This window comes from Crocodylus porosus, unplaced genomic scaffold, assembly GCF_001723895.1.
Source record: "Crocodylus porosus isolate Cpor-Errol unplaced genomic scaffold, CroPor_comp1, whole genome shotgun sequence".
Classification (NCBI taxonomy): Eukaryota; Metazoa; Chordata; order Crocodylia; family Crocodylidae; genus Crocodylus; species Crocodylus porosus.
Genome location: NW_017728916.1, coordinates 11,005,816 through 11,030,561, shown reverse-complemented (window position 1 = coordinate 11,030,561; position 24,746 = coordinate 11,005,816). Strand labels below are relative to the sequence as shown.

General features: G+C 41.6%; 1 protein-coding gene across 1 annotated transcript in view; it reads left to right on the top strand.

Moving 5' to 3' along the window:
• The window catches only part of MCF2 (MCF.2 cell line derived transforming sequence), a 70,662-nt gene that overhangs the window by 36,903 nt on the left and 9,013 nt on the right, over window positions 1-24,746 (top strand). Inside the window, exons 14-28 of the mRNA XM_019536176.1 lie at window positions 2,121-2,209; window positions 3,994-4,082; window positions 5,922-5,988; window positions 7,922-8,037; window positions 8,159-8,228; window positions 8,583-8,675; window positions 9,250-9,342; window positions 9,642-9,767; window positions 9,903-10,124; window positions 13,572-13,664; window positions 15,094-15,172; window positions 16,079-16,142; window positions 16,938-17,044; window positions 17,137-17,249; window positions 20,498-20,610. Coding sequence (XP_019391721.1) covers window positions 2,121-2,209; window positions 3,994-4,082; window positions 5,922-5,988; window positions 7,922-8,037; window positions 8,159-8,228; window positions 8,583-8,675; window positions 9,250-9,342; window positions 9,642-9,767; window positions 9,903-10,124; window positions 13,572-13,664; window positions 15,094-15,172; window positions 16,079-16,142; window positions 16,938-17,044; window positions 17,137-17,249; window positions 20,498-20,610 — 1,534 coding nt within the window. The remainder of the gene's footprint in view (window positions 1-2,120; window positions 2,210-3,993; window positions 4,083-5,921; window positions 5,989-7,921; window positions 8,038-8,158; window positions 8,229-8,582; window positions 8,676-9,249; window positions 9,343-9,641; window positions 9,768-9,902; window positions 10,125-13,571; window positions 13,665-15,093; window positions 15,173-16,078; window positions 16,143-16,937; window positions 17,045-17,136; window positions 17,250-20,497; window positions 20,611-24,746) is intronic.

Below are 24,746 nucleotides of genomic sequence, written 5' to 3'. Positions count from 1 at the left end.
TTTTTTTTTCTCTAATGCTATGAAAAGAAACATTGAGCTGCAACTGCCGAAAACTCAGCGCTGAAAATCCTCTCATTGATCTTTTTCCCCCAGCAGACGTCTCACCAATAGGCGACACAGTTCCCCCGGTAAACTCCATCATTAATGACTGGCTTGCAAGGTTTTTCCGCAGTAGGACCGAGCCACCCAGTGCGCCTTTCCTGCCCGCTGTCCTGGTGTGCAGGGCATTGGTGAAACAGTAATGTGTCAATCGCCCTTTTATTTTGGAACAGTGCCTTCTCACCATATCTGTTTCTATTTCTTTGCATCAATTTGTTTCCCCTGAATCTGTTGTTCATTGCTTCATAAAAGGTGCTTCTCCTCTATAAATACAATTGAAAACTGTACAGTGTCTAGAGACAGGTCCTTTTGGACTCATTTCTGCAGATACACATCTATTCCTATTGAAAGAGCTTTCATTAATTAGCTTTATTTTTCATTGGCTTGTTCTTTCAGTTGTAAGTAATGTGGGTACTGCATGCCTTTGGAAGATTTGTTCTTTTTCATCATCTGTCTCAGAGTCTCATACATCTCCATCTCCACCTGTATCACAGTGGCCTTTCATCTTTGGATTTGTGTGTGGTTCAGGCCAAAGAGAGAGAAATCTCTCTTCTCATAAAAATCCTGTCTGGTCCCTGTCTCCCTAGGAACTGATCTGAATTTACTAAAGGGAGAGACTGACAGGATTGACTCCTTTTAATCATCAAGGATCACTGCAGCCAATCATTTAACCTTGTGATATAAAGCATTGCAAATCCATAGGAATGACAAAATGATTTTTTTTTCTCCCCCAAGCTTAAGGATGCCCAACACAGTAGAGTCTGGAGATGTTCGTTAGTTTTGCTTGTGTGTTGTGTCAGTACAAAGGGGTAGGCTGCTTCTTCCTTCAATTAGCATACCAAACGTATCCAATAATAAGCTGCAAAAAGCGTAAGATATTATAAGACTTCTTAGGAAAATTCTCTCTCTCTCATCCTTCATGCTACTGATTTTCAGATTCCCCTCTCACCAGAATGATTCAAACTTTTGGTTGCATCTGAACCATATTGATCACATTCTAACCCTAACATTCAGCTTAAGGGGCTCTTACATACATGCGGGGAGCCTGCTCGAGCACGGAAATTGATGCAGTCCAGCAGCTTCGTGCATCATGAGTATCAGCCTCGCCACGCGCCTCCATGCTGACAAGATGGTGCAAAGCGCTTTGAAATACAACTCATCTATGCACTTTAGTTCAAAGTGCCCCACCACCATTTTTTCTGTGCGGGGATGCGTGGTGATACCGATGCACATGATGCGCGGGTGCTTTTATTTAGTGTGGCTTGCTAATTAAAGTACCCAGCACCACATCAGAAATGCATGTAAAAATGTCCAAAGCCATCAAATGGTGAGAACTGTCATAGCAGTTTGATATCCAGTGGACTTAGGTTAGCTTATACTCACTGAGTATGAACAAGCATTGTAGGAGTATGACCAAGTTATGAACAAAGTTTTTAAAGTATAATCAGAGTGGTAGAAGCACAAACATGCGGGTCCAGAGGGACCTCAGGAGGGTCACGTCTATCCAACCCCCTGCTCCAAGCAGGACCAGCCCGAGCTACCTCCCAGCCAAGGCTTCGTCTACTTGGGTCTTAAAAACCTCCAAGGAAGGAGAGTCCACCACCTCTGAGTAGCCTGTTTCAGTGCTTTACTACCCTCCAGGTGTACTACCCTCTACTACCCATGTGTTACTTTTGATTTGTATAATTTCTTATCACTTGTAAAAGTTTAACTGATTTTGTCTGAATTACAATTTTCCCTGATTGGAAGGATGTTTCTTTGTGCCTGATTAGCTTTTACTTTATATGCAAATGACTTGTTGCTTTCATTCTCTTTCTCATAACAACATATTTGGTATCACTTGAAGATGTCTCTCTTGTCTCCCAATTAGATTTCATTCAGTTTGCCAGTAGCATTAATTAATTGATTATTCGCTCTTTGAACGTTTCAAGATTTTGCTCGTGATTTATTTTTAATTTCTTCCTGAAATGCTTCCTTGGCTGTACCTATACATTGTGTAATTGTACATTTTTCTACCCAAGGCGTGGATTTTAATTCAAGTTTGAAATTTTCATTTGATCTCTCTCTCCCTGGAAAGAAAACGTCAAGAAAATCTCAAAGCTCTCGCAAGGTAAAAATTATTGGGAACCCGGAGATTTTCCATGCAAAGATTCCAAATCATTTTTTTTCCAGAATTTGGTTAAACATAGATCCTGTTTTTAAGGGGATACATATATAATACATATATATGTAAGGGGATAAATATATAATACATATATATTTTTATACGCACAATCCCTGATGAACTCTTCCAGTTGGACTACTCGCATGCATAAAGTGCGTAACTTAGAGCTTCCCCGGATTGAAGCCAAAAATTGCTTTTCCATACTGCAGATATTTGTTTCCTAAATCTAGACTTGGCATAGATAGAAATGACACAAGCTAAGATACCAAATCATGATATTTGGATTTGTTGCAGAGGGAGAATAAAATTGACACACGCGCACACTGGTTGTCACTAGGGAAGACTTGTAATATAGGGAAAAACTCTCATGACTATTTGGATTCTTCTTACTAATTTTCCTTTCATCTTTATTGCAGAAAGCTGCATAAAGTTCATTTTTCAGGGATTTGAATTTTTAAATAATTTAACTTTGTAGTTTTGTAATCCTGTTTCTAGGCTGGAATCGGAAAGCGATTATTAAAAAAAGAGGGAGAAAAGTTATCTTTTTAATAGCTGAATTAATATTGGACTATAATTTAATAGAAATAATTTGAATATTTATTATCAGTATATTACATGCAGTGGCAATTATTGCTACCTTTGCCATTTAATGTAAATCCAGTATCACTGCTACTTTAATGTGCAGTCCTTTTATGCAGTTAGCAATTTATCTGGTTTTTCATATACTTCCTAATACTTGCTTTATACTTTATAATTACCTGTGGCTGTTGTGAATTTATGGTAACTAATAATTTTGGTACCATTATATTACCATATCTCAATCATTCTCCGTTCTTTACCTAAACCACTTATGAAATAATAGGAAATTCAAAAATACTTGTCACTGGGTGCGTCTACATGTATGGATCTACTGCTCAGTCACCAAAATTACTGCGCATTAACTAAAAATTGCTGTGCAGTATGGGTGGCATTTACACGTGCATGCCCATACTGCACAGTAAATATGGTGACTTATGCCGACTTGGGTATAAATTTGATACGTGCATCATGCAGTAACACACATATAGACACCTTACTGCGCAGTAACAGTGTGTGAGTGGACCGACTTGGACTAACTTTAGTTTCGAGTCGATCCACACACAGTGTTACTACGCTTTAACGCCTGTACATATAGACATTGGTGTAAACCCACTTACTGCGTAGTAAATTGCCGCACAGTAAATTGACTGCACAGTAAATGCACGTGTAGACATGCCCACTCAGACTCAGTTTATCAAAGCCCATCAGCATATGCAAAATTCCCTTTCAAGCTGAACGCAGGCTTGAGTATATAGGGCATCGTTAGACTATGTACATGGCTCTTTCACGGCTCGTTTACATATGTATGCATGCCCTGTGGAATTAAGCCTTCAAATGACCCTTAGACCCAGGAGCATCATTCAGGGGCCAGGAGTCTGTTGAGCTCTGTACAGCAAACAAAGAGATGGTCCCCCTATGCCACCAAGCACAACTGGTGTTTTTAGCTTGTAAGATCACATTGGAGGAACATGGCTGCTCCTGGACTGTCCCTCATTTTTAAACTGAGCACAGACATTATGTAAAGAATGTCTTAACATGCAACATATGTAATTCCAGAAGACTTCCCAAAGTAGTTCTGTGTTCTTCTTATCGGAGATCGCCTCAGGTACGATCTATGTACACGTCTCTAATATGTACCATATCCATTTCAGATTGAAGTAATGCATGACTATCAAGAAAAAAGGAATTCGCTGCATTCATTTATTTCAGACAGTGAAGACAACTTAGACACACTAAAAGGGTATGTATTGTTCCATATATCATTTGAACAGCACGTTATAAAACATCTGGTATATAGAAAGACTTTTTAGTGCAAAATCAGAGCCTGGTTTGGACTTGTAGCTCACAGAAGGAAGCAGTCTTTAGTAGATTTTTCTTTAAACCAGCAGTTCCTAAACTGTGACAGATTGTGCACCACTAGTTTAAAATAATACAACCTTAAGTACCACCAGCACCAAACTTAAGTACCATTTGCACCCCTGCATGTCATGTAAAGTAATTATAGTAAATCTGGTAACACGTACCACTGACAAGTTGTCTGCATACCACTGGTGATACACGTACCACAGATTGGTCTAGACTATATACCAGGGTGGGCAAAATACATCCCATGGGCCGGATCCAGCCCATATCAGGGCTTTGTCTGGCCCACAGCAGGTCCCTTGATCCACCTGGTCCAGGCACTGTCCAGCTGTGGTTCATCCAGCTGCTCCCTGGTCACAGTGGGGCTGGGGTGGCTCATGGCTTGACTGCCTTTCTAAGCAGACCAGGCAGTGACAGTTTCTTTCATCTGCCACTGGCCCCAGCCCCACGGTACTGGTGGGGACCTGTGGCACAGCCCCGGCCCAGCATGCCCAGTGCCTGCTCCAGACTCGCTTGCTCATACTAAACAGCAGCGCCGGGCAGGCAGAAACTGCTGGGGGGGTAAAGCGGCTCTTCCCCCTCACTGCAGCCTCCTGGAGCCCCTGACCTTTGCCACCCCCACAATATACAAGAGTAAGACTTCATTTTGAACTATTCTGCAATCCTCTCTAGATACACAATGCAAACACAAATCAGGGCAAAAATAGGTTTTTTTAAATAAAATATGTTCTTGTGGTTGCTTGATTTTTCGTATATAATTTGGGGGGTTTTTTCCTCATTCCAAAATGGCAATCCCCCTTCCCAAACAGAGTGCTTCCGGGGCGTGTCTGGACTTTTGGTGGCAAAGTTTAAGGGGTGGGACTTATGGTCCCAAGATGGTGACCCGGGGGCAGGGCACCTGTCAAGGGGCGGGGCTACCCATGCGGCCCTCAACAGCTCGCCAAAACTCGTTAAGCCGCCTTTCACCTACAATAATTGCCCGCCCCTGCTATATAGAGTATCTCAGCAGAAGGAAACGTTTCAGAACTCAATCGTAAAGTGCATGTGCTAGGGTAGTCAAAAGAAATGAGGGGAAAAAGGGGAATGGGATAGTTTCAGAAGAGCGTCTGTGAGTAAGAAAAGACTTCTGTTCTTTGTGTAAGACTTTGGCATGACCAGGAAGAACAAGGGAAAGGTTTGTATGTAGAACAAGGGGAAGCTTGCATATAGGATGCAAGTGCAGATCTAAGTAACACATTTGGACAAATGTCGGGAAATAGAAGCCCAATAAAAAGATTGTGAAATAGAAGCCCAACAATACTTAACCATTAAGTATTGTTAATATTAGATCTCTCTAATCTACCACTCAGGGCTAATTGAATACAACTTGGCTGAGTTGTAAGCCTGCCCTAGACTCAGACAGAGAAGCAGTCTTGAGTTCACTGCACATCCATTAATAAGACGTGTCTTTCCATTGCAGTGGCTGAGCTGAGAAAGTGCAGAATTGCTAAGGGCATTGTTAACTGTCTCTCTCTGGTAGGTATTTGTGAAGAAGTCTGTTTGAGGCCCAAGTGAGTTAGAGCTTAGGGTACTGATTACCCTGCTAGAAACATTTCGTGTGTGCACAGCCTGAGAGTAGGGTTAACTGTAGGTATGTTCATTCTCACCTCGCGTCATCGTGGGCTAAATTTACTGATACAAGTAGAAATACTCCATCTGTATTTCTTCTTTATTTTAGCCATGTCATAAATGAGCTAATAGAGACTGAGAGAGTATACGTAGAAGAACTGTTCACTGTTTTGACGGTGAGTGTCTTTAAACTTCATCATTACTGCTCCCTGATATGTTTGATGAAAAGGTACCTGCCACTGCCAAATAAGCAAGAATGTGATTTGGCAAATTTCTACTAAATTGCCATGTCCCAGGCGGTCAGGAATCTTCCTGAATGTTGTCTCCTGGCATTTTTTATTCAGCCGACATCTGCATCTGCAGTCTGTGTCAGTACACACCTTTCATCTGTAATGTAGGAAAAACCTTCTGTTCACACACTAGTGTCTTGGTAACTAAATTTATCAATGGTTCGGACAGAAATATATATAGGCTGCAGTTGTGTGTGTGGAAATTTGAGTACATAGAAATGCAAAATGCCCTGGATGGATACATCTAAGCTACCCTTCCTCTTCTTTTCGGAGCATATTAGATCCTGTAATCCTTCATGAGACACCTATTAGATCCTTCATGAAATGCAGCAGTTTAAAGAAAGGGCTGGCGGTCACGGTTAACACTGACATGTCTAATCTTCCAAAATTGTTTATGAGCCTGTTGTATCCTAAACTCAGAAGCAAATTCCCATTTAATATAAGGTCCATTGGTATTGCCTATGAGCAATTTTGTATTAAAGGATCCACATTTTAAAGCAGTGGGATGTGATAAATTAGATTTCATAGATTTTCAGGGTCAGAAGGGATCTCAGCAGCTCATCGAGTCTGACCCCCTGCCCTGGGCAGGAAACAGGTCTGGGGTCAGATGACCCCAGTCAGGTGTTTGTTTTACTTAATTCCTTATTGCAAACCGGTTTAAGAGATGCAGTGGGTGGGCCTCACGATGCATTCAGTTGTGTACAACGCTTTTTGGTGTGCAAGGACGCTACGATTGTTTTTTCCATGGTCAGAATCTGTCCCTTGTACTTGATGGCTAATAATGCTCTCTTTGGTCTTCTTCCACTTGATGAATTTAGAGAAACAGGGAGAGAGAGGGGTGTTATTTTGTCTTTCCAGAGGTACTAAAATACTTTTGCAGCATGGTAGGAATGTAATCTTAGCATACACATCTATACTTGTATTACTAGTAAGTTATAACCATTTATGCTGCTGTCCCTTACGTTGCTGTGCCAGATTATTTAGCCAAGATTCCCTTTTAGAAAATGCAGCCAACTTCAAGCAGCAGACACTGTAACCAGGAGAAGAAAAAAACTATAGGCAGCAAGAATCAAGGAGAAAAAGACCCTGGTGTTCAGACACTGCATTGTGCAAGAGTGAAAAAGGCCCATTGATTTTTGGTATTTGATCTCTAGGAGTTTGCAGATTTCCCAGTGCCTCAGACCTTGTAAGGTTACCTGTAATCACTTCTCCCATATAAATAAGTTGTCAGTCATGTGTCTTGCATTCCTAACAACAGACATGTGTAACCAAGACAAATATTCCTCCGGGACTTTTTCCTCTACTGTGCCGTAGCTAGGAGCAAATGTTTGTCTTATCAGTATGTAGCCTTTTTTTGCAAACTCTTCATACGCTACCATACTTTTAAATGTTTCAGCAAATAGGGGAGCAATTTTCTTCCATGCAAGAAATCTGCATTCATCTCCCAGACTCTGTGCTGTTATCTTTGGCCCCGTGCTCCCATAGACTGATGCTGAGGAGGCATCAGACTCAACTCCATGGGTACTGGAGCAGGTTGTGCTGCTCTGTGTAGCCTCTTGCCATGAGATGAAATGGTAGTATCAGGTACCAACAGAAGCTGGGGCAAGCCCTTCCTGTTGCATGGGGTGGGAAGAACGAAAAGGAAGAAACCGGGGAAACTAAGAAGATGCTGGGACTAAAAATACATAGATAAGAAATGTTCTGTAGCAAAATGAAGGTTGTTGAAATTGTATTCATATCACTTTCCATCATCTCTTTAATAGGCCAATAAACTAAGGTTATAAAAAGAGTAACAATGGATACATTTTGCATTCTTCAGGGTTACAGAAGCGAAATGGATAACCCAGATATGATCATTCTCATGCCAGCTGTCCTAAGAAACAGAAAGGATATTCTTTTCGGAAACATGCCAGAGATCTACGACTTCCATCACAAGTAAAATACTAAACACATTTCCTTGTTTTTTTTTAAATTGGCTTCCCTTAAAAAAAAAATGGTTGCCCAAGTGCTGTTTTATTCACAGTCTCATTGCAGTCTCTCTCTCAACCATTTACAGAATTTTTCTGCACAGTGTAGAAAACTGCCTTGGAGCACCAGAAAGAGTGGGCTTCTGCTTCTTGGAGAGGGTTAGTTTCTCAATCTTCATATTTAAAATAGACGATGGAAGACCAGCTTTTCCCAGGTTGTGCAAAACTCTAGGCTACATGCATTTTGCTATACACGTCCATTTAACAATATGCTTCTCGTAGAAGTAGACTAAGGGGGCCAAACAGCAACAAATCCCATCTGCTGTCCAAGCGCCTCCTAACTGGGGAGTAGCTGTTCCTTCTTGTCCCCTTTGGTTCTTTTAAATATACATTCTTCCAATTTGCAACTGCAATTGAAGATAAGATGAGCATTTGGTGCTCATTTTCTTCTGTAAAAATTAAATAGAAGTGCAGTGTATGTCTTTAAAAATTGACTGGCTCTTCCTTTCTCAGCGAGAAGATTTTCAGATGTATGAGAAATATTGTCAGAATAAGCCGCGGTCAGAAGCTCTGTGGAGGCAATGTTCAGAGAGCACCTTCTTTCAGGTATGCTGATTATTCATGTGCCAAGCCTATTTTATCATGGGTGGATTTTTTTCCCACTAAATGCAATGGCAGAGTCCTTTGCTGTGCAGCCTACTTTATTCCCTGCTCTATGCATGGACGAAACTCTCCATTGATACTAGTTTTGGATACTTGTACACATGTAGTATAGAAAACCCGCACTATAAAATATTCATTTTTATAGTTTTGGGGTTTTTTTTTAAATAAAGCACCATGAGCTGTTTGATTTAACAAGGTATTCTGTAAATTAAAGCCTTAGGAGCCCTGCTGCACATTCAAAGGAAAGCTGGATAGAAACCAGCTACAGAGTGCTACACATTTTCAGTCGCTACGTTTGTAACTGGTTGGCTCTTTTTATAGCTGGATAGTAATTTTTATTCTGTGATAATTACTTTGCACATATGGCTGGTCTAAATTTATTGCGTGATTCATCAGTTAATTGCATAATATATATCATGTGTAGCAGGGGCCTTCAAGTTATCCATATTAGTCGCCCAACCTGAATGACTTTTCCAAATTGTTGTCGTATTGACTTAATATGAATTCTTGGTTACAGGAATGCCAAAGAAAATTAGAACACAAACTTGGGCTGGATTCCTATTTGCTCAAACCAGTACAACGTCTAACAAAATACCAGTTGCTTTTGAAGGTATTCAGATGCCTGTTTTTTAAAACAGAAAGACTTTGCAGTTTGGGAGCGGGAGGTTCATTAAAATTAATGGATAATCATTAATCAACGTTAGAGTTGCATAAGCCTTAAATGTGAAATATTGCTGGAGTTTTAAACTGTCTGAATGGAGTCTACTGAAAATGTGATGCCCCCCCACAAAGAATTTTTAAAAAAACCTACTGCAGGTAGTCTTCTGTGCTATAGCCATTTTGAGGGATATGGAGAAAGTCTGCTACGCTGAAGTGAAAACATATATGGTCTTCAATTTCTGATTATAGGAGTTGCTGAAATACAGCACAAGCTGTGATGGAGTTCAGGAGTTGCAAGAAGCTCTGGTTGCAATGTTGGATTTACTCAAGTCAGTCAACGACTCTATGCATCAGATCTCAATAACTGGATATGAGGTGAGTTAATCTGGATAATTATAAAATGAGTCAGGCATCCCAGGAGGAAGGGAAGGAGTCTCAAACTTATGCAGATGTTGAACAGACCACCTTGTGTGCATGTATTTCATTTTGTCCTTTTATCTATTGTGTCAGGGAGACTTGAGTGAGCTTGGAAAAGTATTGATGCAAGGATCCTTCAGCGTTTGGGTGGGCCACCGGAAAGGCCCCACAAAAATGAAGGACCTGGCCCGATTCAAGCCAATGCAGAGGCACCTTTTCCTGTATGAGAAAGCCTTGGTGTTCTGTAAGAAGAGAGAAGAACATGGAGATGGATATGATAAAACCTCCTCCTACAGCTTTAAGCACTTTCTGAAAGTAAGGACCTCACCTCACAAAGCAAACTTGCCTTTCAGAACTGAGAAAACATTCTTGATTTAATAGGCAAAGTAACCCACTCTCAGCTATTAATAGTCCCAGGGTGCTGTTGGCTACTGCCATGCAAATCGAAAGGGCCCTTGTTGGTTTTGAAGATTCCCAACAGAGAATGAACCCAACACCCCATGTGTTTTAGACATGCAGATTAGTCTAAACTGTGGTTTAGACATCGTTTTTGCAAATGTGAAGAAGCAAAACCCTGTTCCCAGGCCACGTGGGAGAGGGAGGTGTCATCCCAAGCTTCTTAGCACCAAAGCCATGAGGCCTCTTGGTTAGACCAACCTCTCTTGGCCTCCCCTGAAGCAGCCTGCTCCTGTGTCCTGCTTCTGGAGGTGAACACCCCAGTGCTACCAATGACCTGACTACCTGGGTGGGTACCTAGGCATGTATTAAATAGGCAGCTCCTCGTCTTGCTACCTTCCCTCCTTTGGCAAGGGTTCATTCCACTAAAGCAATGTCAATAAGAAATAGAACATGGTAAAATTCAGGGCATGTCCTAAGATGTCCCAGGGCACCCATAGGTTATTAGCAAGTGCCAACCGAAACAAAAAAAAGAAACCTGGAAGACATCATCCATGACTTCTCTGTGTCCTGGAGCTACCTTTCCTTGTGGTCCCTTCACTCTGTCTTGTCAAAATTCATCAAGTGTATCGAGGCTAATCGTTGGAGTAAAAATGCTAGAAGCAAGACTTGCTTGGTACTATGCAGTTGGTTCAGGATAGATCATGAGCTTCCCAGTGTATTCCATGGGAGAAGCATTTCTGGTTTCCTCTGTGCCTATAAAATGCCTAGCTCTTAATGAATGATAATTGGACATGAGTGTTAGAATCGAACAAATAGCTATTTGGGGCTGAGCCCCCACACTGGATATTGCTGAGGTTGGAGGATTGAACCATACCAATATGGAGAGTGTCTTTCAGCATCTTATGCTCAGTCAAACTTTTTCAGGTCATAGGCACATTACCAGCTGCAAGAGGAGACCAGTAATTCCAGACTATATGTCTAAACACAGTATATTTTTTCCAGCCAGTGTATTTTCTTGTTTTGAGCACTTTTCTTTACCAGGCCACGTAGGAAAAGCACCTGTTTTACCCTCAAAGATATAAAAGCAGCCATGTGGGGCATCCACATTCAGAGGAAAGCATCCAGGATAAAGGAAAGGGTGACCAGCCTTGCTGTCTGTTAGGTTATATCTCATTTTCCAAGTGTTTATGCTGCCAAGCTGAGAGATTTGTGGCGAGAGAGTATTTCTTCTTCAGCATTGCTGGCCTGAGGGCAGAAACATGTTTCGGGAGCTCTGAGTTTGTTTGATTCATGAGAACATCAGAGCATCATTTTTCCTGGGAAGAATGTTTTTTCAGAGATCCATAATTTAAGAAATCTGTTTTGTGGAAGCGATGCAGTTGAGAAATCTATAAAAATAATTTCATTTGAGCATTATATATCCATGAGATTTGAGATAAATATTTTAGAGGGCTGCAGTTTCTGAGGAGGGCTGACTTAATTCTATTACAGTAAACTTATTCCTGGCATCTTTCTTCCCCATTCTAGTAGTGTATTATCCAGACCAGCATTGCAATCACCTTAATGATATTTGGGTAACAATGACTGCATTGCTGAAAAACTCCCTAACCGGCCTGCCAAAAAAAGTATGATAGTAGCAGAAGTTGCAGCATTGGGAAACAAATTATTCACAGCCAAGTTTTCAAAGTGACTGCCTTGTATTCTTCATTAAAGAGCAGAACAAAACAGGTTTGGGTCTGGCTTCTTGGACAATGCCCACACTAAGCATCACAGACCAAAACTTTCCAAAGCAGATTGCCATTTATTTGTGGAGGTTGAGAGTATGAAGCAGGTAAATAGTTCTTGAATATGGATGTTTAGTGGATAGGTCTAGTGAGCAGGTTGCCTGATGCAGCTTTGACCAATGGATCCTAGTCCATGTAGGTACCAGGGATTTTGTAAAGCATCAGTCCAGTTTTGCATTTAACCCAAGGGCTATGACCAATTTATTGCTGTTTGTGGACATATTTTTTCTGTATCCAGGAATAATTCTGCCTCCGCAGTTCACAGAGAATGATGCAATTTATATCCATGGTGTTTCAGATTCACCTGCAGAAACTAGGAAAGCTAATTAGCACCTTGCTGCCTCTTTATTCTTTTTTTTTTTTTTAATTTCTTTCCTAAGGGCATCTTTCAGACTTACTAATATTGGTGCCAACTTTTTAAAAGCAGGTAGGAACAGAAGGTTTACCCAGGTGGTCCAATTTCTACATTGTCTTGGTCTTTCAGACATAAAGCTGCGCACGTGTGTGCGAGTGGTGTGCAATGGTAACTTTAAACGGAGGTTCCCCTTCTACAAGATGCATTTGTATCTTATGAGGTTTATGTCACGTGGTTCTCTTGAGCAGCTTTTGATGACATATGGCACAAAATGCATTATTAGCAGAGCTGGTTCAAAGTATTTAAATGAGGGGGGAGGGGTTCTCCTATTTTTCATCATATACTAATTAGCTGTACATCCCTGATACACTTTGCTGAAAAAAGTCATCAAGCAGCATGCTAATTCACCACCTTTTGATGAATGAACCAAATAATAAAATGTAGCACAGCATAAATTGCTGGTATGTCGGTAATCAGGTGCTAGGTTTAGCAGACTGGGGAAAGGTTTAACCAAGGGCTAAGAATTTCTTGGGCTTTGATCCTAGTCCGAGCCGTTGATTCACCGAGTCTTTCTATGCAAACCTGTGTTCTTTTTGTACCTGGCACCCTTCTAGCCAAATATTCAAAGCCAGCCTAGGATTTTGCGTGCCCGTCTTTAGGCAAACTAAGCCCGAGTCTCAGAGGAAATTTGGGGCACCTGGTTCTTCTGAGAGCTAGGCTCAAAGCTGCCCAGGTGGGATATCTGAAATATTCACCTCTTGTTTGGAAGCACACAGGCATTGGCCTTTCAGGGAGAAAAGTGGATAAAAAGCAGAATTTGGAAACTTTGATGCTCTATCTGAAACAAAGGGTGCATTTTTCTTGCAAACTTCAAACTTTCTCATCACCATAAGTTGACGTCAAGGTGGCAGAGGACTCAAACCCTGCCTTCTAGGTTGCTCCTGTTCATCTGTGAATGCAACAAAAAGCCCCAAAGATTTGCTCATAGATTCAAGAAAGCTTTCCTAGATGTTACAGACAAAAAGAACAAGGCGAACAACTGTAGATAAGGAAGTTTAGTCACAACTGAAAACACGTCACTGATTAAATATGTTACTGTTAAGGAAGTAGGCTGGTCCGAGGGTGGAGGCAAGATCGCATTAAGATTCCTGCAGGAATTCAAGATGAAAATGTATAAGGCATTTAATTCAAAGGACACTTCATTTTTTATTTTTTTTTAAACAGATGAATGCAGTTGGCATCACTGAAAACGTGAAGGGAGATCATCGAAAATTTGAGATCTGGTATAGTGGACGAGAAGAGGTGTACGTTGTACAGGTTTGTCATTTTAAAGTGCAGTGTATAACTGTGTTTTTCAGCACAGTGCTTAAATTGGTGCTCCATCAACCCACAGAGAATGGCTTGTCTCTATGTGAAGTAGGCGTATGGGCTGGCAAATAGGTTTGGACCAGTTTGGTTTGGTTCCCTTGCTGCTCTATTAAGCAGATAGTGCTATAATAGATTAATAGCATATGGTCCTGCAAAATCAGCACTCAGCAGTGTCTTCACTGGGACGCACTAATGACTCCTGGCCTACAGTAAAGGCATATTGTGGAAATTGTGACTTGGAGCAATAAATATACAACACATCTTGATAGGATAGGTAGTCTAGAAGCAGGCTGAGACCTGTTGCCCAGCTCTTCAGCAGGTCACCCGGCAGGCTGCCATGGACTTTTGCCTTCAAGGGACCATACTTCTTTCCAGTATCAATGAGTCAATCAATGAGCTGCCGGTGCCGTGATAGAGCTTCATTTTTGGACACCCATCCCCGTTTGGATGGGAAATTTTGTCGAGCAGCTCAAGTTTGTTTCTCGAAGTCCTTTTCCCAGGCAGTCATAATGGATGTCTTTTCACATCATAGAGTCACACTGCAAGGTTGACTTGTTGTATGTGAGACATGACAGACCTTCGTTTAGGACTTGTCTTTTAATAGATGTCTACTCTTGCTGTATTGGTAGAGTCCTGGGAGTGGCTTGTTAATTGGAGATGGAGACTATCACAGAGGACAGTCGTTTCCAAAAGTTGAATCCTTGTTTAACTGTTTATTCAGGAAGATTGCAAGCCCCCTCCCAGGGCTGTGTTGCTGATTGAACTGAACTGGCTATTAACAGACATTCATAACTCCTCTATACAACAGGTGCCCCTGATGACATGCCTTTCTGGACTTCTTACTTTGCTAGAATTTTTTAAATAAAATTCTAAATGGAAAAGTTAAGCTGACTTTATATTTTTCATGAAAAACCCCTTGTGAAATAGTAAAGTATTTTTAAATTTGTTGCGTTGCTTTACACTCTTGAGCCAGCTTAGTCCCTCATGTAGAAATGTGGCTGTCTAAGGCAATTTTAGACCCAAAGGTGTTTGGGGAAAAGAAGTAATGAAACACCTCTCTACTTTTTGATTGTACTGTTTGTACTAGAAAGCAGTTTGACTATACTCGATTTGTAATGACCTCTCTCCATTAACTGTGTTTATTAATCCAATTTGTTATTCAAATATAAATATAGTTATTTGAATGACATGGAGGATATTAGCTCATTCTGGAAAAGCAAGAACATTTTCAGTGTAACAGCTGTCAGAGTCTGTAACCTAGCTTTAATTAACAGCATATTTCAAATAATTGTGGTTCAGAAACCTGAGCTTCAGCCCTATTACTGCAATAGGAGATTTGATTCAAGCAATCAAAATTCAAGTAGTTCTCTTCTTGCAGGCCCAAACAGTAGATCTGAAGATGGCGTGGTTAAATGAAATAAGAAAAATTTTGTTCAAGCAGCAGGAGCTTATAAAAGGTATGTTGGAGCCTTTCATCATGGCTTTCACTACAGCTTTCTAATTCTCACACTGCTAAGCTGCAAACACAACCAGTTTCACCAGAGAAACAGTGGCTTAACTGTTTTCCAGCAGAAAGCTAATAAGGTGCCTTAATGAGGTCTCCTCTTATGGAGACTTTATTTTTTAAAAATGCACTAGTTTAATGGAAAGTATAAAGCAAACAAATGCATGGATGCATTTTTGCATCAGCATTTGGATGTTTTTAAACTTTTATATTTGCTCTCTTAGGCCCTGATTCAACAAGGTGTCTAAGCTTTTGTCTAACTTTTAAGTACAGTAAAAGTCCCATTGTCCTCAGGTATACATGCAGGCTTAGTGTTGGATTTGTTCTGGCATGGTGTACTAAATCACTACATGAAAGTTTAGTGTTAGATTTGTACTAATACGCTGTACTGAATCACTACATGAATGTTTAGTGTTAGATTTGTACTAATACACTGTACTGAATCATTACATGAAGGTTTAGTGTTGGATATGTACCAATATGCTGTACTGAATCACTACATGAAGGTTTAGTGTTGGATGTGTACCAATATGCTGTACTGCATCATTACATGAAGATTTAGTGTTAGATTTGTACTAATATGCTGTACTGAATCACTACATGAAGGTTTAGTGTTGGATTTGTACTAATGTGCTGTACTGACTCACTTTAACTCTCCAGTTTGCAAAAATTGCTCACCTAGACTTTGCAATCTTTGATGCACTTCACTGAGTTCCTGCCAAGCCTTTAGAAAATGATCGGAGCATTGGCTGAATAGACAGAAAAAAGCTGTGCTTTTAAAATAACCCTTTGTATGCAAGGTCTGTGAGTGATTTGACAAAGGCATTAAACTAACACAGTATTTGCAACCCATTCACAGTGGAGAAACAGCAACCCACTCCGTGCACGGACCAGGTCCAGCTTTCTCCTCCACTGAGCGATGGGTATGTCAGACAGCCTACACAAAGGTCATTTTCTTTCTTTGCTATTTAAGCACAGGCTTAAATTGAAGGTCACCTACACAGTCCTTGGGCTAGATGTACACCCCATCTGAGTGCCTTGAAGCCATGTGAGCAGGAAGGGACAGTGTAAAGGGTTCTGGAAGCTATATATCCAGATGAAAAGTATTCCCACTGGCATACAGTGGAGAACAGCTGTAATGCTGTTTCTAAACCTGGGCATAGGGAGAGGGTAATGGAGACCCAGGGAGCATCTTGGCATTGGGGCAGATGTGTGCAGTGCTGTGGAGATCCTGGACAGTGCCATAGTCTGAAGGACAATCCGAGGAGACTGTTGTCACTTAGCCAAACCCCAAGGAGTTCCATTAACTCTGCTTCCCCCTCTCCGCTCCATTTTCCTTTAAGCAGAGTACAGACTCTCATCTTCTCTTAAACAACCGGAGCCTGGGATCCTGCCGTAGGGCAGTGCACTGAACTCTCACACAAGTGAAAATACTCTGAGCTTTGGCTGTAGAAAGCATATCACCATGGAGAATATGACTAGGAAAAATCAAGAGCCAATATTATGTGAAGCTTAGACAAAGCAATGTTTAGCAATGTTTCCTCGTTTGTTCTTCCCACCGGACCCCCAAACTAGACCCCAAACCTAGATGATGTGCCTTCAGGGCCACCGATGTGCTCAGAAGCATCTTCTAGCACGTGCTTATTTCTGACTCTGGGCTTCTCAAAATGTTCCAGATTTAAAACGTGATGACACCCGATTTCTTGTGACTGTTTCAGAAAGCAGCAGAGAGCCTCCATAAGCTCTGAGGAGAACGATTCTGAACGAACCAGTCCTATAATGTTGGACAGCGTCCTCCTCTCACCTCAAAACAAGCCAAACAGAAGTACGTGCAATATGCAATGTGCCCTTATATTGTCATGCCCTGTGTATTTGGGTCACCTCAATCAGGATCTTGATTTACATGTTTTCTTGCAGGTTGGCCAGGAATGTCACAGTCAGTTGAAATCTGTGAAGGACTGGAGGACTGGTCCTGCAACAGTTACCTTTCCAATTGCTCAGACACAGAAGAAGAAGATGGAAGCCAGTTGGTTAGTAATGAATTACAAGACATATTAAGTCATGCAACTCTTAAGTCTCTGTGATAAGATTCCTCCCTTTTGTTAAATTCTGCAGTGGCTTGTCATGGTGTGGGGTGCCTAAGCTCAGGGGCATTGATCTGGACTGTTGGGCTTTTCTCAGGCTGGATGACTCATGTCTTGTGGTGGGGTGGCCTCTTGTTGGTATAGCTACCGGAGCCACTGCATTGGTACAGTTCTCGGAAACCAAGGGGAGAACACTGCCACCATCACTCATCCTTCCTTTTCCCCCACCAGTGACAACCAAAGACCTTAAATTTTGCAGCAGGCAAAGGGATAGGGGATGAGTGGCAGCGGTGTTCACCCCCTGGGTTCAAGAGCTGCATTAACAGTGCCTCTTGCAACTGCTGTGACAAGCCCCCCAGGCCACAATTTATACACTTGCAGGCATCTCTGTTTCATTCGGATAACTGTTTTAATCTAAGAACATAAGGACTAGGGACAGAAATTACATATAAACTGGTATAAGTGATCAAAAACCAGTTCAAATCTGTGACACAGCAGAAGTTAAGTGCACACAGGGTGCTTATGCGCGTGCTTCAGGAGTGTGTGTGTGTGGGGGGGGTGCTACAAAGGGTTGCTTTAATTAAGAATGGCCCCAAGAGCTGCTCTAATTAAAGCACCCGGAGCATCTTGTGTGTCAGTGTCCCTCTGCTGAAAAACGGCAACAGGGGTGCTTCAATTAAAGCTCATTGAACAAGCTATAGTTAAAGCGTCCCCACCACCATTTTTCAGTGCAGGGACACTGATACATGAGATGCTGGAGTCTGCTGGAGCATGGTAATTACCACACTCCAGCAGGCTCCCATGCGCTGTACTTACAGTACGTCAGCGCTACCTTGCTGCTCATGTATAGGCACCCATAAATTGCTTTCAAATTGGTCAAAATGCAGGTTAGGATAAACCTGGATGGATGCAGTATCAGACTTAACTGCTTTAGGTTAATTCGGTCTATTGAACATCTGTCCAACTTCCCCTCCAGAGCCACAGTCCCCCAGCATCCCAGGTTACTTGCACCTCCCCTGAAAAACCCTCCCTAACTCCTTGCAGGGTGGACAGGCTAACCTTGACCCATGCTTTCTTCTCCAGCTGAGCAGGGAGGAGTGCTGTAGCATCCTCTGGCCTGGGTCACGGCAGGCACGTGGATACATTTCCTGAATCAAAAGTGAATGTCTGTTCACTTGCTTATCGGTTCAATCTATGCAGCTTAGACCAACCTGCAAAGACTGAATCAGTTCAGCCACCAGCTTTTTGACTGTCTGGACTTAGCCAAGAATTGCCATACTGGGTCAGACCACTGGTCTATCCAGCCCAGTATTCTGTCTCCAACAGTCTATGCAATCAAATTCCTGTATCATCTCAACTTGGAAAGTTAAGAGAAGAAAGGGGAATATGTTGAACCAAGGTATCTTGAAACCAATTTTAGTTTTTTAACAAAAAAATGCCAGTATGGGTCTTATTTCAGATGTTTTTATTTATTTCCATTGAAAGACTGCCAGCCTTCCATTCTCTGGATTTTCATGTATCTGGGGGGGTTTTATGCTAGAACTTTTAATAACAATTATAAAAAGGACGTAACCACTTAAGAAAGAAACAATTTCATCAACATCAAAAACATATTCATACTTCATTAACTTCCAATTACCATCTGGTTACATTTCAGCTCATATTGCTGAAATAGGAGCCTAGTAGTCAATGAAACACTCCCCAGATTAGGGAGCAGGCAACCCATGAAGCAAATTAGCAGCGCTCCAAGGAAGGAGAAACCAGAGTCGGATTAAAGGGGAGATCACCTTGAGTTGGCAAAATTGGTCTCATTCCCAAAGCACAGGACTGTCAGTACTGAGACTGGGCTTGTTTTCTGGCTCTTCAACAGACCCTGTAACCATAAGCAGACTCCATAAACATGAGCAAGTGATTTAGCTTTGGCTTTCTGCCTCCTGGGATGCAGAGGTTTTGTTCCTGGAAATTGTAATTGGCTGATATAGTTGCAAAGGACTGTCATTAATCATGACACTATGATGTTCATAAGCAGCCTTTATACTACTTGTCTGCAGCTTAAGTTGACATGCCACCACCTTGGTATCATTTACCAGTGGTTCTCAACCTTTTCAGATTTAAGGCAACCCTCGTTAGACTCAAGGTACTCTTTGGAAAATGCCAGCTCTTATCTTTCACTTGTTTCTTGACTACGGAAAAATAATAAAGCCGTTCTTCTCCTGCAGAGAGCTCAGAAAGACCGCAACAGGGCAGAATGCTCTTGGCACTCTGGATTCCTATTTGAAACCTTGGGGGTTGTCTTGTGAATAACCTGTAGGTGTTTGCACGCCAACTGTTGTGTGGCATCCTTAAAAGGATCTCAAGACACCCCAGGGTATGCGGCATCCTGGTTGAGAATCATTGCCCTTCATTCACAAAGCCTTGAGTCTCCTTCCCTGTACCCACAATTCATACACCATCCAACTTACCTGTCTCCAGTCATCTGGGACACATTTCATGTCAGGGATGCACATCTTCACCCTTTGTTGTAAATTTGGTACTGCCCTTCAGTCTGAACAGCCCCCATCTCCTGTACAAGCCCCCCTTTTTACAGCAATCTTGCAATAATTCTGTTTCCAAAACAGTGGGTCATTCTACACAGCAGCTCATTTTATTTAATTATTTCTTTAACCCATTTTATTACTGTGCACACTAGGAGAGAAGCACAGGGTGAACCTCTAATTGCATCAGTAGCTAAGCTATCTTGCAGTGCCATCTCTAATATGCTGTATTAATGCCACAATGTCTACTGTATTGTGACTTGCTGCAGAAAAATAAAATGTGGCAAGTCAAAATAGTACCAGAAAAAAAAAGCATTTTTGAAATATGTACTAATTTTTTTTTTGCAGGGAGGACAGGGGTGGGGAAGCAAATGGTTCTCACCATCAATGGATTTTGCTTTCATAGCATGTTATCAGTTGCTGCATATATTACACTAATTGTCTTTTTCAGATAAAAATGTGTTTTCGAAGTGTTAAGAAAGAGAGTTGTATGCATGCTTATCTCCTACATTGTTGCCTGATTGCTTATTATTGAAGGAGCCAAAGGACTACCCCTTTCCCCGTGGCACTCATATATGAAGACTCTACTTTACAAAACAATTAATTAGGCAGTGTTTTGAAAAGGAGTTTGTGCAAAGTAATTTTGTATTAATGTTCCAGTCTCCAGGAAAATACAAAGCCCTAGCAGACTGCAAGAAAGGAGGATCTGAAGATCTACTGGTTAAGAATGGGGATGTGATTCAGCTTTTACAGGAGGATGGTGAGGGACAGTGGTAGGTGTTTTGACTTTCTTTGCTCTTTCCCTCTGGGACCTACAAAATAATGATGTCTAGCCCAACTGAACTGCTCGCATAGCTGCCTTGTGTTTTTTCACGTGTATACCTTACCAAGAAAACAAACTACAAATGATGGAGTCCATTGTTACTAGTTTAGGCCCCTGGAAATTATGGCCAAGTTTCCCTTAACAGCTGGAATGAGTTACAGTAACTTCAAATACATTGCAAAGAGGCCTTTTTAAATGTTTAAAATGATGCCTTGAATAACTGCTCTTGGTCCTTTCTTTGTCTTCTCCAGCTCAGCTCATGGCTTCATTCCTCCAGGCTTAATATTATTATTATTATTATTATTACTATTATTATTACTACTAATAATAATAATAATACTTACAAATTACAAGGCATTTTCCTTCTTCAAATGGCTTTACAAGAGTTAACTAATTAATGCCTACCATGCCATTTGGTAGGGCTATTTAAAGCTGGGGCTTGCAGGTGAGGCTTCACAGCAGGTTTTCAGCTTTCAGCTGGGAATACTGCCTAGGAAATCACCAGACCTGATCTCGTGCATGTCAAACCAGGATCCTCGTGCTCACAGAGGACACGATGCTTTCTTGCAGTCTTTGCAACAATTTGGCCCAGAGTCCTGGCTGATTTTCCTTCTTTTCAGGTTGCTTTATTCCTAACTTGTCAGTCAGAGCCTGGAAGTGCTCCCTTGGGTCTTAGTATGAATGCAGTCAGCGTGCTCTGGCAGCACTGTGTATATGTTCCTGGGTTTTGGGGATATGTGTACATGTGTGTGCAAGAGAAGTGTTATCAAAAGCCTGAGCTGGAGTTGTGCACTGACTAACCTGTAAGGGCGTAGCTACAAAATTCCCTTAAGGAGATTCCTAGCCAAGATCTAGTCATTGGTATTTTCAGATGAATGGAGCTCAATATGCAGGACATCAACGCATAAAGCAATGAAACCAGTTTTGCTGAGTGCATTGCTGCTTCAGTGGAACAAGCCCATTCACTGATACTGAAACATTTGGCAAATATATGTAGATTTCCTCCCTTTTTATTGTTTGGGGAAAAATTCTGCAAAATGCAGCCTGCCGGATGTGGCATTTTAAAACCTTGATTTTTATTTGAACAATTTTTGTTCCAACATTTCTTCTTTTACTTATTTATTTATTTATTTTTTACAGACACAAAATGTCAACAGCTCAAAATCAAAAGGCGTCTTTTTAATTTTGTTAAAAGAAGCTGTTTCAGTCGAACCAAAATGATTTTTTCCCCCAAATTTGTTATTTGCCAAACTCTTTTAAATGACTTTTTTAATTCTAAACTGGAGGAATTTATTATTATTTGTATGTTATAATTTGGGGAGAGAAAACAGTGAACCAAAAACATCTATTTCTTTGATCTTATTGTATAATGGAGACTGTAGTATGAGGGTGCAGTAGTGCCCTCTACTGATGGGCTGTCAGTCCTGACTGGCTTTCTAGCAGTTTTGAGAGAGAGAGTCCAAAAGTAAGCTCTCTGTTGCGGCATCTACACACGCGCTTTACTGCCGAGTTGACTAATTAGCTCCACAGTAAAGTGTCACTGTCCACATGTGCAGTGCTATTAGGCTGGAGTAAATTAATTAACTCTGCTATAGGATAGTACTGCCCGACACAAGTACTGTCCTATGGTGGAGTTATTTAGTGCACCACAGTGCACGTGTAGGAAGTGAGGGAGGCTGGCTGGGGCACCAGGGTGCTACGGTGTGGGGGCTGCCTGCCAACTACCCTGCACAGTAGCACTCTCTTGCCCCAGTCAGCCCCTCCGCAGCATGTTGAGCCGGGCAGAGCAGCTCCAGGCTGGCAGGCTGGCTGCCCCACACCCCAGGCTCCCTGTATCTTAAAATCCTGCCTTTTATCCTTGCATGTTAGTTCACTCCTGGCAGCGCTGGTGAGTGAGCAGTGTTTGTTCAGTACTTTGGGCTGACATAGGGCTTGGAGGAGCTACTGTGGTAGGCACCGTACATGGGCATGGCAAGAGACATGGGCAAGGGGATTCTGTATCTAGTAATATTAGGTATTATCTATTATTGTTGTGTAGTAGCTATTATGCAAGGAAACTGGTATTATCCCCATTTTACAGATGGGGAACTGAGGCACAGAGATAGATTGTTTCTTGATTCTAATAGAAAGAAGTAGCAGTGCCAAACATCAACTCCATCTCTTTGTGTCACAATGTGGCATCATACCCCTGAGACCAAACGGTGATCCTGGATAGGTGAGAACTAGACACAGCAGTAGTCTGGAAAAAAAAGTGGTGAAAAATGGCAAGGGTGTACATGGCACCGAATGATGCTGCACTTCTGAAAGATGTAAAACAACCAATGATAAGCAGTAGTGGTGGGCTAGACAAAGACTGGGGGCAGGGAGGTCTTGAGTTCCCAGCTCTGACACTGACTCCCTTTATAGCTTTAGGCAAATCACTTAACCTCTGTGCATCAGACAGCCCTTTATAGCTAGGGTTACCAATTTATATTTACCTGCGTCACAAGAGCATCAAAGGGAATCTGGAATAATATAGGCTGGTTAAATGTTATCAAGAAAACATTACAATTTATTATGTAATAAGTTTAAAAAATGATTAAATTCATGTCAGATGGTAAAGATGCCTTGGTTATATATATTTGTAAATAAAACCATTGAAGTTTTAGAGCCATTGAAGTCTTAGTTTCAAACCTGGCTACCTTGCCCCAAGCCCCAATAATATCAATGCTTATGTGTAAAAACTTATAAAAAGATAATAGGCAATATTACATAACATTGTACGATTTTATAATAAAGTAATATAAGAGCTTCTGGTTAGGTTCACTGAATTCAGTCAGACTGTTTGTCTGACTAAGATTATTTATGGCTATAAGGATTTGCAGGTGCCTAAGCATTGATTTAGATGCTTTCTTTTAGGCAGCCTGCCCCGGATTCAGCAAAGTACTTGAGCCTGGTCCTAATCTCATTGAAGTGCTTTGATGGATCCAGGCCACATATTTCAACAGCATCTATGTTCTGTAATTTTTTACAAATTAGTCATGACAATTGCATGTGAACTGTTATTTCCTGCTATAAAACCGCTAACCTTTTCCAATACTACGTTTATCATTCGAAGGTTGGTGAAAAACCTTAACAGAAGAAAAGAAGGCTGGATTCCCGTCAACAGTTTGCAGATAGTAATTGGTGACTGTAGGTTTCAGCATGCCAAAGTTGCAGGTATCATATGATAAGCCGACACAAACCCTTTCAGAACTCAGCTGAGGCTTTTTAAACCATGCCTTGCATTATGTGTTGTGTATTAGATCCAGCTGTGTAAGCTGCAGCAGGAAAAAAACAAGAATTAATAGAAAAGCAATCTGCTCCAAAAAACCTGCAGAAGTCTCATGATAAGCTGCGGCTCATTTGTTGGCTCATTAAGACTCTCCTGTGATTTTTTTTTTAGGAAGGAGGCCCTGGTAAAATCACAGCCATCCTCTGTAAAGTTAGATGCATTTGTAGGAGCACTTGGTCTGGTTTGCTGAGAGCAGGGACAGCACTCTGCCACAGAGGGATTTCCATGGCTACATGGTCTACTCACTGCAGTTTGGACCCTCATGGGAATATAAAATCATCTAGCCGTCCCCAGCCAAAGCCTTTTGAAGGGAGCAGTTTCATTAACTTCGCTGGCCTTTGCAACCAGCCTGGACAGGTCTCCTCAGTGTTCACCCAGCTGCTAGCTCCCTGCTAGCCGTGATCAAGTTCATTAGCTACGTGTCACTGGGTTTCCATGGAAGACTCCTAGATTCAAAAATGTGTTTTTATCATGCAGTGTCTCAGCACAAATCCAGAGACAAAATGATCTAACTGCAGAACAAATGACACGGGGGGGAACACTGTTAGACTCACTTTTCATTTCTGCATATATTGGACAGCTGCTTGCTTTAATGGCATCCTACCACAGCAAGAGTAAGCAACCTATGGTCCGTGGGCTGAGAAATGGGAGCACTCAGTGTCAGAGGGCTTTGACTGTAGGTGCTCGCCTGTGCCACTTCAGGGACAAGAGGCAGTGTGCCCAGTCCTAGTGCCCACCGACCTCTGACCCACAGTGGGTTGTTTCAGCCCGCA